General features: G+C 41.3%; 1 protein-coding gene across 3 annotated transcripts in view; it reads right to left on the bottom strand.

The window, feature by feature from the left end:
* Positions 1-4581: 4581 nt before the first annotated feature.
* The window catches only part of ASB11 (ankyrin repeat and SOCS box containing 11), a 42855-nt gene continuing 34225 nt past the window's right edge, over positions 4582-13211 (bottom strand). For all 3 annotated transcript variants that reach the window (XM_032773758.2, XM_075060414.1, XM_032773761.2), the window contains one exon: positions 4582-8080. In XM_032773758.2, the coding sequence (XP_032629649.1) occupies positions 7956-8080 (125 nt within the window). In that variant the 3' untranslated portion in view covers positions 4582-7955. The remainder of the gene's footprint in view (positions 8081-13211) is intronic.

Here is a 13211-nt window from a genome sequence, read left to right as displayed (position 1 = left end):
GGGTTCAGTATCCAGGGGTTCCGTTTCAATAACACAAGGCATAACCGGCTCGAGCCCCCACCCAGTGACCTGGGACACTTACATACCACACCCCCCTGGGCGCCTCTAGGAGGCAATACTTCCCCTCTCGCAAGCACGGAGTCTGAGTGTAGCGAAATCTTTTTAATAAAGGAAGGAAACAATGCGGCATCCCATTGGAGAAACACCACAAACAGAGTTATAACACAAACCATAACCACCCCCCCAAGTACATTTGGCAATGTCCTTTTCCCCTTAGGGTCTTAAGTCCAATCACTCCAAAGTCCAACAACCCAAAAGTCTCTGGTCAATGCCACCCCAGAATTCAAGAGTCTATCTGTAGAGGTCCCTCCCCCCAGCCTGGGTGAAAGGGGCACCTTACGTGGTCCAGGGCCAACTGCCCTGCCTCTCCGTGGGTTCTGCTTCCGCCTTCTCCACGAACTGCTCCGCCTTACCAGCCGCTCCACTCTGCTCCTCCGGCCGTCCTCACAAACTGCTCCGCTCCACCAGCTGCCTCGTGAGCTGCTCCAGTTGTCCCAGCAAACTGCTCGGCTCCGCTCGCTCTGTGGGCTGCTCCACACGCCCCACAGCTACTCCGCTCTGCCAGCCGCTCCACTCCACCAGCTGTCCTGTGGTCCGCTCCAGCCATCCCCATAAACTGCTCCACTCCGCCAGCTGCTCTGTTCCACAGTATAGCTTCAGGCTCCCCCACTAGTTAGCACAGTACTCAGTGCTCCCAGCTCAGTAATTTCAGCTCTTTTGTGATTTCAGCTCTTAGTGATTTCAGCACATAGTAGGGGAGCCCCAGTGCTAGTGCACCATTAGCCCAAAGTGAGTTCAGTTCAGTAACCTGTATCTAGAGTCTTAAGGGAATAAAAAAATCAACTCTGACACTCCACAGTGGAGAGAGAAGGGGGTGCAACTGGTGCTTCTGGCTCCACAAGGAGCTTGCACCACCAGGCACAAATACCTGCCCCCAACCTCTCTCTCTTCACTGGGTGTTGGAACCCATGTCCCTTGTCTAGCAAGTACCACCCAACTGAGGTTGTGTCATTTCTGTCACAAAGCAGTCCCATAGCTCGGCAGTCTGGGATGGGGTAGGCGTGCCTATGCAAATATTTGAGATTTCACATTCCGGACATTCTTTCCACACTTCCCATAATTCACCACCAGATGTCAGGGTACAGCTCATCCTGACTCTGCTTACATAAGAAAAGCCCAGAATATCAAGATTGTCCCTATAAATCAGGGCAACTGGTCACCCTACTCACATGGCTGTCTGACCATGCTAGAAAGTATGACACTGTCAGAGAAGTTTCTGGAATAGGTACCGGAAGGAGTAGACAAGTAACCCAGGGGCCTAAATTTTCAGTGTCCAATTACAGACTTCTTTAAGGGGTTTGTTCTTCAGAAGTGCTAAGCACAAACTCCCTGAAAAGCAGGTCCCTGTAAAGCATCTCTGGCTAAGCACATAAAAACTGAGGTCCCAAAAATCATTACTTGCCTTTGAAAGTATAGACATGTTTTATATTTTATTTTGTAATGTGGGCTGTGGGGAAGACACCTTTGACCTGTGTCTGGAACAACCCCTCAGGTTGTACATCATTTTTGTCCCTTTTGGATAGGTTAAGATAAAGTTATCATAATAAAAGAATTTTCTGTTAAAATGTCCCAAGGATTTAGCCTTGTTTTACTCATTAGCCTATGACACTAAGGAGAACAAGAAAACCAGCAAGTGATCTGAGTCAGCAGCAAAAGCTATTTCCCTCCAAACCAATAGCAAGAGGGCTAAGAGTAGATATTTTTCATTTACAAACAATATTCAAATAGCAGGCAAGTGCATTTTTGCACTGGATTTATGAGCTACTTTCTGCATTAAATTCTTCATTAATGTCAGCTGAGCAGCCAGTTCCTTAAACACCATGGAGGAAATTAGACATTCCTACCAATGTCTGCCAGCTCTGAGCAGATGGGAACAAAGTAGAATCCATTTATCTGAAGCAAGAAAGAGAATCTGCATCAGTATCAGAGTGGAATTTCTTGCCTTATTTAAATGGATTCCAGTTATTCACCTGCTAGGTATTATTCCTTTGGGAACAAACTGATATATATATATTACTTACTGAGATTTTTTTATAGAAAAATTTATATTGAATGACTTGCCAAACCCTTGACACAAAAATATGATTGATAAATGTCAGGCATTAACCGGGTGCAGTTATTTGAGTGTTAAGTGTATTGTCAGTTCTGAATCTGTAGTGATGTTAAGAATGGGAGTAACAAATCAGAATGATCTCAGTCACTAATAAGGAGCCAATTTGGGTATTTGGGGCTGATTATTCTGTGACAGGTATTCACTGATTAAAGACACAAAGCTTCTGAGACAAACTTAAGACAATATATCTTTGTACATATCTCAGGCTGCGGACAGCAGGAAACTAACCTTTAGAAATTGCTAAAAACAGACATCTCTCTGCAGGATAATGAGATACAAATAGAAAGCAAAGAAATACGCCTGCTGGGCCAGTGACCTGAAAAATATTCCATCTCATGTTGAGTAAGACTGGGAGATCATGAAAGAGTACAGTAGCTCCTCTGATTTTACTGTTTTAGGGTGATCTACATGCAAAAGCAACTAATTCATAAAGATCAGTCTGAATATTAGGTACATTCTATTACAACTAAATTGGAACACTTGTGCCCTAAACATAGCAATTGATCATTCTTTTTTCATTAAAGTATTGGATGTTTTCATCACTGCATCTTCTCTGTCTTCTGTTCCAAGGTTTGCTCTCAACCAATATTATAATATTAACAATAATTTATATAGTACTCCATTCCCGGTTGCTGTAATCTGATAGTACCTTCATATATTAATCCTTCCAAGTTCCAACACGAGGGAAAATTAACTGCTATCATGATGCTCTGGTGCTAATAACTGCCCTAACAGAAAGCTTCTGATTTACACTGAGAGGAGAATAAGATGCAAGGTTACTGTTTGACTCAGCTTGCTTAACTGCTCAATCAGACTAAATTGAAATGAGCTTTTAGTGTATAATTAATATAGAAACTGTAACTAAGTGAAATTTTCAATACTCCAGCCCATTCATAAACTAATTTGCAGCAGGTTAAGTGACAGTTAATAAAGAGAGGCCCATGGCTGACATAGCAGTAGCGTTGCAGGTCACAACTGAGTGATGTGACTTGGCAGAGCAGCGTACAGAAGCTTGGCCACTGACAACCTTTGTTATACTCAAGCCAGAGTTATTAAGTCCTTTGAACACTGAATCCACTCAATTTTTTTAAAATGTCTATCTTACAGATTTCCCTGGCCTCTGTTTTGTTCGTAAGAACATTTCTCTTTTAGACCTTCTGGTGACCCAAACTTGTAGAACATAATTCCTGAGACTTGGGTGAGAGATGAAAGATTTACTTTTCTGAGCACCTTTGCATCCTGGATGGCACTCCCTCCAGCTCCAGTGAAGGAAAAATGCCGAGGCTGACTAAAAATGTGATTCTATAGGAATTTCACTGATAAATATTTCATCAGTGAAAATCTCCATGTACACCAAAACTTACTGAGTGTTAGCACACGGACATGTTATTCATACTGGTTTGCTGAATTGTATATTCAGTAGGTTCAACTCACTCATTAAACAAGATGGTAGCAAAAATCCTCTCTGTCTCCCTGAATTTTATTATAATTATTGAATCTCTAAGTGACATTTCCTTCCCCTTCCCAAGTCATTCTGGATATCATTTGTTCAAGAAATTTTTCAATTGCTAAATTATAATATTAATATAATTTCCTTTCCTCCCACCACAATGAGTTTCAACAAGGGTTGAGAAACGTAAGGATAAAGGTATTTTCCAGAAATAAAAATAAAACCAGACAAACAGTTCTTTGTGGAATAAACTCTATTAGATATTACACATCTGCTGCAGAACATTTAAAAAAAAATCACAATGAGGAGCAACAAGTTTGTGCAAAGAAAAAAAACCCTATTTCCAAAAGAAAAAAAACACAAAGACATCATAAACTGTTAGCCAGATAGATGGTTCAGTTGTCTTTTCAGATGGTCACTTAAAAGTTTGCTTATAAATTAATTTTATTATGAGGCTTTGCAATCTTGGCATCCTGCCACATTGTGATGCAGCATCACACCATAGATATTGGGAGTCTTTCAACAGCCCTGTCAGATACAGGACTGCCCACTGAAAACTGGGATAACACGGCTTTTGTGGTGGATGGACCAGATTCATCCACTGTGGTGCACATAGGCATAAATTATTCCTCCCTGTGCCAGCTGATCCCTCTGTGCCCCAACAAGATTTTCCCAATGGAGGCCCGTAATGGCACTGCCACCTGCCCTCCCTTAGGATTTGTACTGGGGGGAGGGACAACAATAATTGTGGCAGGGGTTCCATTTCCAGTGGCCACTCTGAAGGTGATGCACTGAGTCAGCATATGCCCTAGATGTCTGGGCCATGCTTTCTTCTGGGCAACCACCATCCATTTTCTGGAGTATGCAAGCAATTTATACAGAGGAAGGATCTGGAGAAGACAGAGGAACTTTCCCCCTCCCACACCATTCCATGGTAGACCTTTTTGCAGCCAGGCCCTGTACTTTGTTTTTTCACAGTGGAAACCAGTGTAAATCCCAGTTGAATCCAGTCCTATACGAACACACAGAAAGAAAGAACCATATAATGGTGAACAGTTGAATAACAAACAGATATCAACTTAATTTTACATGAACAGGAAGACTAGTCAACTTGAGAAGGGGATGTTGATCTCTGTGTATGAAGCCTATGTGCAATATATACTGCCATATTTACACATGGAATGTCTTCTAAGGAAATACCTGACAGCCTCTCAATTATACCCACACATTTCAGGAGTATACCAGTTTTTCCCTCTTAAACAAAGATTCATACAGGGAGTTTTACTTCCTGACCCATAAAAAGATAATGTTTGCCACTGACAAGCCACTCAGAAAGCAGGAATTTGTATATGTGAATTTAGTAGCTCAGAGGTACGCAAGTTTTCCCTGTACTCACTCCTAGCCAACTGGGGCATGCTTATTTGCGTAGGAGATCTGATTCGTTAACACAGTACCAGATGTCAATATTGTTCATCTCCGAGAAAAAAAATAAACAGTATAAACTGGCAAATTTACCACATAACTATTTTTAATAGGTGGGGACAAGATAGGGGAGATAATATCTTTTATTGGACCAACTTCAACTGAAGACAAGCTCCATGTATAAGCTCAACAGCTTGTCTCTCCCACCAACAGATGTTGATCTAATAAAAGATATGACCTCACCCACTTTGTCCTGCCCCAAAAATGATCAGATCATGATATGGAAGAACTTCCACAATCCCACTTCACACTACAAAGCATAAGGCAAACACTAACTGCCAGCGATTAGAAAGAAACTTTCTGTAGGGGCAAGAGATTACATAATTGTCCATTGTGGGATTTGTTGCACCTTTCCCTGAAGCAGCTGGTACTGGCTGCAATTAGAAAAAAAGGATATCAGACCTCTAGACATTACAGCACAGACTTACATAGATGTTACATGTTCCTGTGAAAAAGATGGTTCACCCACACAGCTGATTTGGGTAGATGATATAAGTGATATTGGAGAAAGAGAAATTGAAAGACCACCTCCTATGATGTCATAAGCAATACTTCTGAAAATTGTCCCAAAGCAAAATAAAGTCAACAAAAACACTTGTGGCATTTTTAGGCAAGTCAATGGAATTACAGCAAAAAAAATTGAACAATAAATCAAGTGAACTTCTAATACAATTTCAAGACACCATAACTTTAACTCTTGTTTTCTGATTTTTTTTTAAATCAAACTTCTCAAAAACCTCTACCCAGAAACAAAGATGTGCCATGTGAAATTTCAAGAAGAATACTGTTTCGGAGGAAAGTTGAGATAAGGGTTGAAAACTGATCTGAAGATGGGTAGCTAGGTTCAACTATAACTATGGAGCAGCTACTGCCACTCCAGAATATATACCTTCCAGAGTTGCTGCATGGGATTTCCATTCCTTTAAGGAATATAAATTCTTTTAAAATTTAAAATCCCATGTAAATTACATATCGTATTAATTGTTGCATGTATAAGGAAAACAATTGTATATTATATACTCTGGAGCAGAATCTCAGCTCAGGTAGATTGTCTTAGCTCACCTGATTTCAGTGGAGTTGTGATCAATTATATCAGCTGAATGTCTGCCTCTCTGTTAAGATACCAGATGTCACCTAGAAACTAGGACTGATGCTCTAAAATATGGCAGATTAGATAAAGATAAGGATAATGACATTGAGTGACTGAAAATAAACACAAATCTTTTCAGGTTTTGATAGGTTCCTGAGATTTTGAGGATACACAGTTCCAAATGCTAATACACTCTGGCATATGTCCTATACCATATGAGGAAATGCTTATATTCAGTTAAGTCTTTGCTGTCCCTTTAGAATGGTTCTTGCTGTTAATGGCAAAGGAAAGAACATCCCACCTGTGCAAACACAGCCTATTTTCAGAGGCAGGAAAATGCATTTAATTTCAGTTGTGACATCACAGGTCTGTTCTGCTTGATCTCGGAAGGAAATAGTGATATCTAGCACTTTTCATCTTCCATATGCTGAACTGTCATAACAATGTGAGGGAGAACAATTACTCTCATTTTACAGATAGCAAAACTGTAGCGGAGAGGTTAAGTGACTAGCCCAAAGCCAGAGACATTGTTGCTATCAGAGCAAGGGTCAGAGCTCAGAAGTTCCTGGCTTTCAGTCCCACATTCACACTAGACCATGCCTGTTTCTCAAGTTATTTCTTTTTATCTTCCTTTGTGGCTTATATTGAAAACTGTTCATTCACAGGTTGAAAATGTATTTGTTCCTCAACCCCTTAAGAGGTCGGGATAACAAAATGAAGCTGGAATCCCTTTTCAGCTTTGTTGAATCTAAATGAGCCATCACTACCCCCCTGCTTATGGCATAACTATATCAAAGGCCTGAGATTGAAGACACACTCCTTCCATTAACCAACCAACCTCTTGAAAAAAACAGAACAAACCTTGAAGTATACTATTATACTATTAATCCCAGGATCTCCACTTGTCTGATAGCTCTGGCGCTTTTTGACTTTCTGTTCACTCTATGAGAATCCATAGGCTTTTCAACTAATAATGTGAAGGCTAAAGCCATAATAAAGTTCCAGAGTCCTTTCACAAAGCCAAATAAAGTGGGAATGAGAGAAGGAAGGAACATACCACCTCCCAGATGTTTCCACACAGACTGACAATGAGGGGCTCCATTCCCCTTTGATATTTTCATGTAAGGGTCTATTTCATGAAATCTCAAAAGTTCAGGATTCATGCAGACTTTTTGCTGCATTTGAAAGGAAAGAGAGGAGAAAAATGAATTATTTCTTTTGGCTTAATTTAAACTTCTCTAACATCAGATTTCTATACAGTAGTTGACTTCATTAAATCATACTTAAGGTGGCTTGTATACCACACACACATATACCTGCACAGTAAGCTGTTTGTGCATAACCTCCCTACCCCCCCGCACACATACCCATACAATCAGCTGTTTGGGTGTACACCTACACACAGCTGTACAATCTGCTGTTTGTGTATTTCAGCCTCTTATCTAACATCAGTGGATTTAACACTAAAGTGTGAGGATATCATTTCCATGGTAGCATGCACTGTGCTACAAAGCAGTTTCCAGTGGTTACACGATACAGGAGTATTGTGTCAGGGAGTATTGTTATGTTAGCAGCTAAGTAGTTTGGTACCTATAGTAAGCAGTAAATGATGTCTTTGTTTTTCACTTCAGTTTAATATCTTTGTGGTAAACAGCCATTTTGTTCCTCTTCTGGCAATCATCTTATAGACAGTCATAGAGCTATCGATATAAGAGAAATTTCTCAAGTGGCTCAGGAAGATTCAGCTTGTGGACTACATAAAGACATGAGCGACCCAAACGCTTCCTGATACATAGCCGACACAGCTGGGCAAGGCTGGCAGGACCTGGAAAAGAAGGAAAAACCCATAAACTCAAAACCCATAAACATGAAGGCCAATGGGGGCTGTGGGAAGCGGCAGCCAGCAGATCCTTCAGCCTGTGCTGCTTCCTGCAGCCCCCATTGGCCTGAAACTGTGAACATGGCCAGTGGGAGCCGCAATCAGCTGAACCTGCAGATGCTGCAGGTAAACAAACTGTCCCAGTCTGCCAGCAGATTTCCCTGACCAGGCCGCATGCTAAAGGTTGCCGATCCCTGTACTATGCCAATATATACCAGCTGAGGATCTGATCCAAGGCTGGAATGCAATGCTCCTTATAAACTCTTTTGAAGTTGCTCATAACTTTCTTAAACAAATTCCCCATGGGAGGAAGTTTTCTAAGCTGTGTGACCATCCAGGGACTTCAATTTGAGTGACATATGCTGGAGGTCTCATGCTGCCAGTACTAAAACATCATTGGGATTTATAAATAGTATATATGAAAATTTCCTAACTCAAAAAGTGTTGCATCCAACATAGGGAAATTCTATTTTAGACCTCATTTTGATAGATACATAAGAATTGATCACAGAATTAAAAATTACTGGTAATTTAGTTACAGGTGACCATGACATGATCACATTTATAATTTGCAAACAATGAAGTCCACACCAGTGATATTTATAATTGTTGCTTTGAAAAGGCCAATTTCACAAAGCTGAAAACAATTAGAAGCCAAATCAACTGGGAGGAATAACAATAAAAAATATGAATCATAATTGGGAATTGTTTAAGAAAACTTTACTAGCTGCTCAGAAAGTCACAATTGAGGAAGAAGGCCATATTGGTTAAAAAACTGTCCTAGTTTAGTGGAGAATAAAAGGCAGGTAAAAAAATAAAATAATAATATATAACAAATGGAAGAAAAGAGAAGCTGATATTAATTATTATAAATCAAAAGTTGGGAATTGTAGAAAATTCATTGGGGAAGCAAAGGGATACAAGGAGAAATCTATGACCACCAGAGTTAAGGACAATACGAAGGAGTTTTTTAAGTACAGGTATATTAGAAACAAAAAGAATCCTAACAATGGTAATGGTCCATTACTAGATAGTAGAATTATCACAATAAGAATGCAGAAAAGGCAAAAATGCTTGATAAATATCTGTTCTGTATTTGGGAAAAAACAGATAATATAGGCATAGCATGTAATATTCTTTCCATTCCACTGGTATCTCAGGAGGTTGTTAAACAGCAGCTAATAAACTAGGACATTTTTAAATCAGCAGGTCCAGATAACTTGCGTCCAAGATTTTTTTAAAAGCTGGCTAAGGAGCTTGCTGGACAATTAATACTGATTTTCAGTAAATCTTGGAACACCATGGAGTTCCAGAAGACTGGAAGAAAGCTAATGTTGTGCCAATATTTAAAAACAGTAAACTAGATGACCCAGGAAGTTATAGGCCTGTCAGTCTGACGTTACTTCTGGGCAAGATAATGGAGCAGCTGATATGACACCTGATTAATAAATTAAAGGAGGGTAATACAGTTAATGCCAATCAACATGGGATTATGGAAACTATATCCTGTCAAACTAACTTGATATCTTGTTTATGACATTACAAGTAATGGTGTTATTGTAATAGTTTTCAGTAAGGCATTTGACTTAGTTTCACATGAAATTTTAATTAAAAAATTAGAAAGATACAGAATTAACATGGCACATGTTAAATGGATTAAAAAGCTGGCTAATGGAGAGGACTCAAAATGTAATTGTAAATGGAGAATCATCATCGAACAGGTGTATTTCTAGTGGAGTCCCATAGGGATTGGTTCTTTGCCATATGCAATTAACATTTTTATTAATGACTGGGAAAAAAACAAAATCATCCCTGATAGAGTTTTCAGATGACACAAAAACTGGGGAGTGGTTAATAATGAAGAGGATAAGCCACTGATACAGAGCAAACTGGATTTCTTGGTAGGCTGGGCACAAGCAACAGTGTGTGTTTTAATAGATATACATTTATGAACAAAGAATGTAGCCATACTTTACATGCTAGGAGACTCTATCCTGGGAAGCAGTGACTGAAAAAGATTTGAGAACTGTGGCGGATAATCAGCTGAACAAGAATTCCCAGTCTGACGCTGTGGCCAAAAGGGCTAATCTGACCTTTGGATGCAGAGGAATCTCACATAGGAGAAGAGAGGTTATTTTACCTCTATGTTTGGCACTGGTGTGACCGCTGCTGGAATCTTGTGTCCAGTTCTGGGGTCCACAATTCAAGAAAGATGCTGATAAATTGAAGAAGGTGAAGAGAAAAGCCACAAGAATGATTAAAGGATTAGAAAACATGCTTTATAGCAGGGGTGGGCAAACTTTTTGGCCTGAGGGCTGCATCGGGTTTCATAAGTTGTTTGGAGGGCCAGTTAGGGGAGGGGATTGTGGCCCAGCCCCTACTTCCTATATGCCTTCTCCCCGGGAATCCTGCCCCATCCAACCCCCCTCTTCCCTGACGGCCCCTCTGGCACCCCTGCCCCATCCACACACACCCACTCCCTGTCCCCTGACCGCCCCGGGACCCCTGCCGCCCCATACAATCCCTTCTATCATTCCTGACGGCCACCCCAGGACCCCTGCCCCTTCCAACCACCCCTTCTCCTTCCCTGGACTTGCCCCCCTCCGCCCGATTCCAACCCCTCTTCGGACTGCCCCCCCAGACCTGCCCCCATTCAACCCTCTTTGTTCCCCCCTGACTGCCCAATAACCCTAAGCCACACCCCACCCCCTGAGCACCCCCTCAAACTCCCGTGCCCTCTATCCACCCCCCCTGCTCCCTGCCCCCTTGCCGCGCTGCCTGGAGCATGGGTGGATGGCGGTGCTACAGTCATGCCGCCAAGCTAGAGCCGGGCCTTGCTGCCACCACCACAATGCAGCACAGAGACCGGGTCAGGCCAGGCTCTGCAGCTGCGCTGCCCCAGGAACTCACAGCCCCCCTACCCAGATCATTGCGCCGGCGATGGAGCGAGTGAGCTGAGGCTATGGGGCAGAGGGGACAGTAGGGAAGGGGCCAGGGGCTAGGCTCCTGGGCCAGGAGCTCGGGGGCTGGGCAGGATGGTCCCGTGGGCTGGATGTGGCCCATGGGCCATAGTTTTCCCACCTCTGCTTTATAGTGACAGAATCAAGGAGTTCAATCTAGTAAGCTGAATGAAGGAAAGGTTAAGGAGTGATTTCATCACAGTATATAAGTACCTACATGGGGAACAAATATTTAATAACGGGCTCTTCAATTTAGCAGAGAAAGGTACAACACGATTCAGGGGACGGAAGTTGAAGCTAGACAAATACAAACTGGAAATAAGGCATGCACTTTTAACCGTGAGAGTAATTAACCCTTGGAACAACTTACAAAGGGTCATGGTGGTTTCTCCATCAATGGCAATTTTAAAATCAAGATTAGATGTTTTTCTAAAAGATCTGCCGTAGGAATTATTTTAGGGAAGTTCTATTACCCAAAGGAGATCAGACTAAATGGTCACAATGGTCCCTGCTGGTTTAGGAATCTACTAAATGTTTGTGCAAACTCCCTTCAGATATTTTTGAGCTGTGGTCACAACAAAACAAACTTGCATTATCCCATTAGAAATGTTGTCCATGGGTAATTCAGGAATGCTTGAATGGATTTTGTTCAAATTGAGTTGTTTTATGGAAACTGGTTTAGCAATTCTGAAGCTATGAGTGCTAAAAGCATTTTCATGTGTGCACAATAAAGCTTTTTCTGATTCCTGGTTTGAGCTAAATCTTAAAACCATGAAGGTGTGCATGAGTATTAGATTTTTAGCTAATATGGTCATGTGCCTTACTTAGCTAATAGCAGAACACAGAGAAGTCTGGTGAGAATAAACATAATAAGGAGTGCTTGGTGCTCAGATGCCCTGGTAATGTGGACTGTACTTAGTCAGGTGTTTGCATGTACAGCACATGTACACAATTGCATGTTCAAATATATATTTGTGTGCCTGAACACCTATATGCACCCAATACCTGTTTTTGTGGGTATGCAAATGTAACCCTCTAATGAGTGTGTGTTATAGGTCCCGCTTTCTGCCTGATCCCAGAGTGTATGAGTGTTACCACCCCAGCTAGATAGTGCTGGCGCTTTAGGTCAAAGTGTAGTAGCTTATGCTGTTAGCTCCAGAAATCCCTGGAGCGTTAACCAAGATGGTGGCTGTCACATGATGCAGGGGGCCTGGGGCAAAGCAATTTCAGGGGCCCCTTCCATAACAAAAAAGTTGCAATACTAATACTATATTCTCATGGGGGCCCCTGCGGGGCCCGGGACCTGGGGCAAATTGCCCCACTTGCCCCCCCAGCAGCCCTGGTCACATAAATGTTTTGCAAACACAACTTAGACACCTATGTTTAATAATATGGCTCCAAATCTTCCAAAGGTGCTTAATGGAATGAAACTATTACGAAGATAAATTTGTGGTCCTAAACAAGCTGACGATGTCCCATTAAAAAAATTAACAGGCAGAAAAGTGGGGAAGAAACATGTAGGAAAAAACAGCTCATATAAATGGCACTTGAGATGAAGAGGGAAGCAGCTCTGTAGGCAAACAAAGCAAGAAAGAAAATCTCTCACATTAAAAATTGTCATTATATAATGGCAAGGAAGGAAAAAAGGGTAAAGGAAAATATCTAAATACATGTAGCAGAAAACATAGGCAGTAGAAAGAAGATTAGTCAAAAGAAGTTTCTGTGGTACCTCCATTTGAAAAGAGGATTCTAGGGAAAACGTTTGGGCGGCGAAGTAAAGATGCAATGAAGTGTTTGAAAGCAAAAGAGATAGGACGTTTGGATTATTTCCAGGTCTGGAATTTATTCATCTTTCAAAAGTGGAGAGCCAAGACTAAATTAATTAAAATGTTCTACAGAGCACCCAATTGTAAGGAAGAACAGGATGAATAGCTGACAGTGGAAATTAAAGGATTTGTGGGGAAATTAATAGCAATGAGAGACCTTTCTTCCCAGACATAAACTGTGATAGATTTAATGGAAAAGACAAATTGAGCAGTCAATTTATGAATATTGTACTTGTTCCTGCAGCCTATAAATCAAGCCATAAAGATAACTTTTGATATAGCTCCGAGAAA

This window comes from Chelonoidis abingdonii, chromosome 1, assembly GCF_003597395.2.
Source record: "Chelonoidis abingdonii isolate Lonesome George chromosome 1, CheloAbing_2.0, whole genome shotgun sequence".
Lineage (NCBI taxonomy): Eukaryota > Metazoa > Chordata > Testudines > Testudinidae > Chelonoidis > Chelonoidis abingdonii.
The sequence above is the reverse complement of the archived record's forward strand: the minus strand, read 5'-3'. Positions and strand labels throughout refer to the sequence as shown.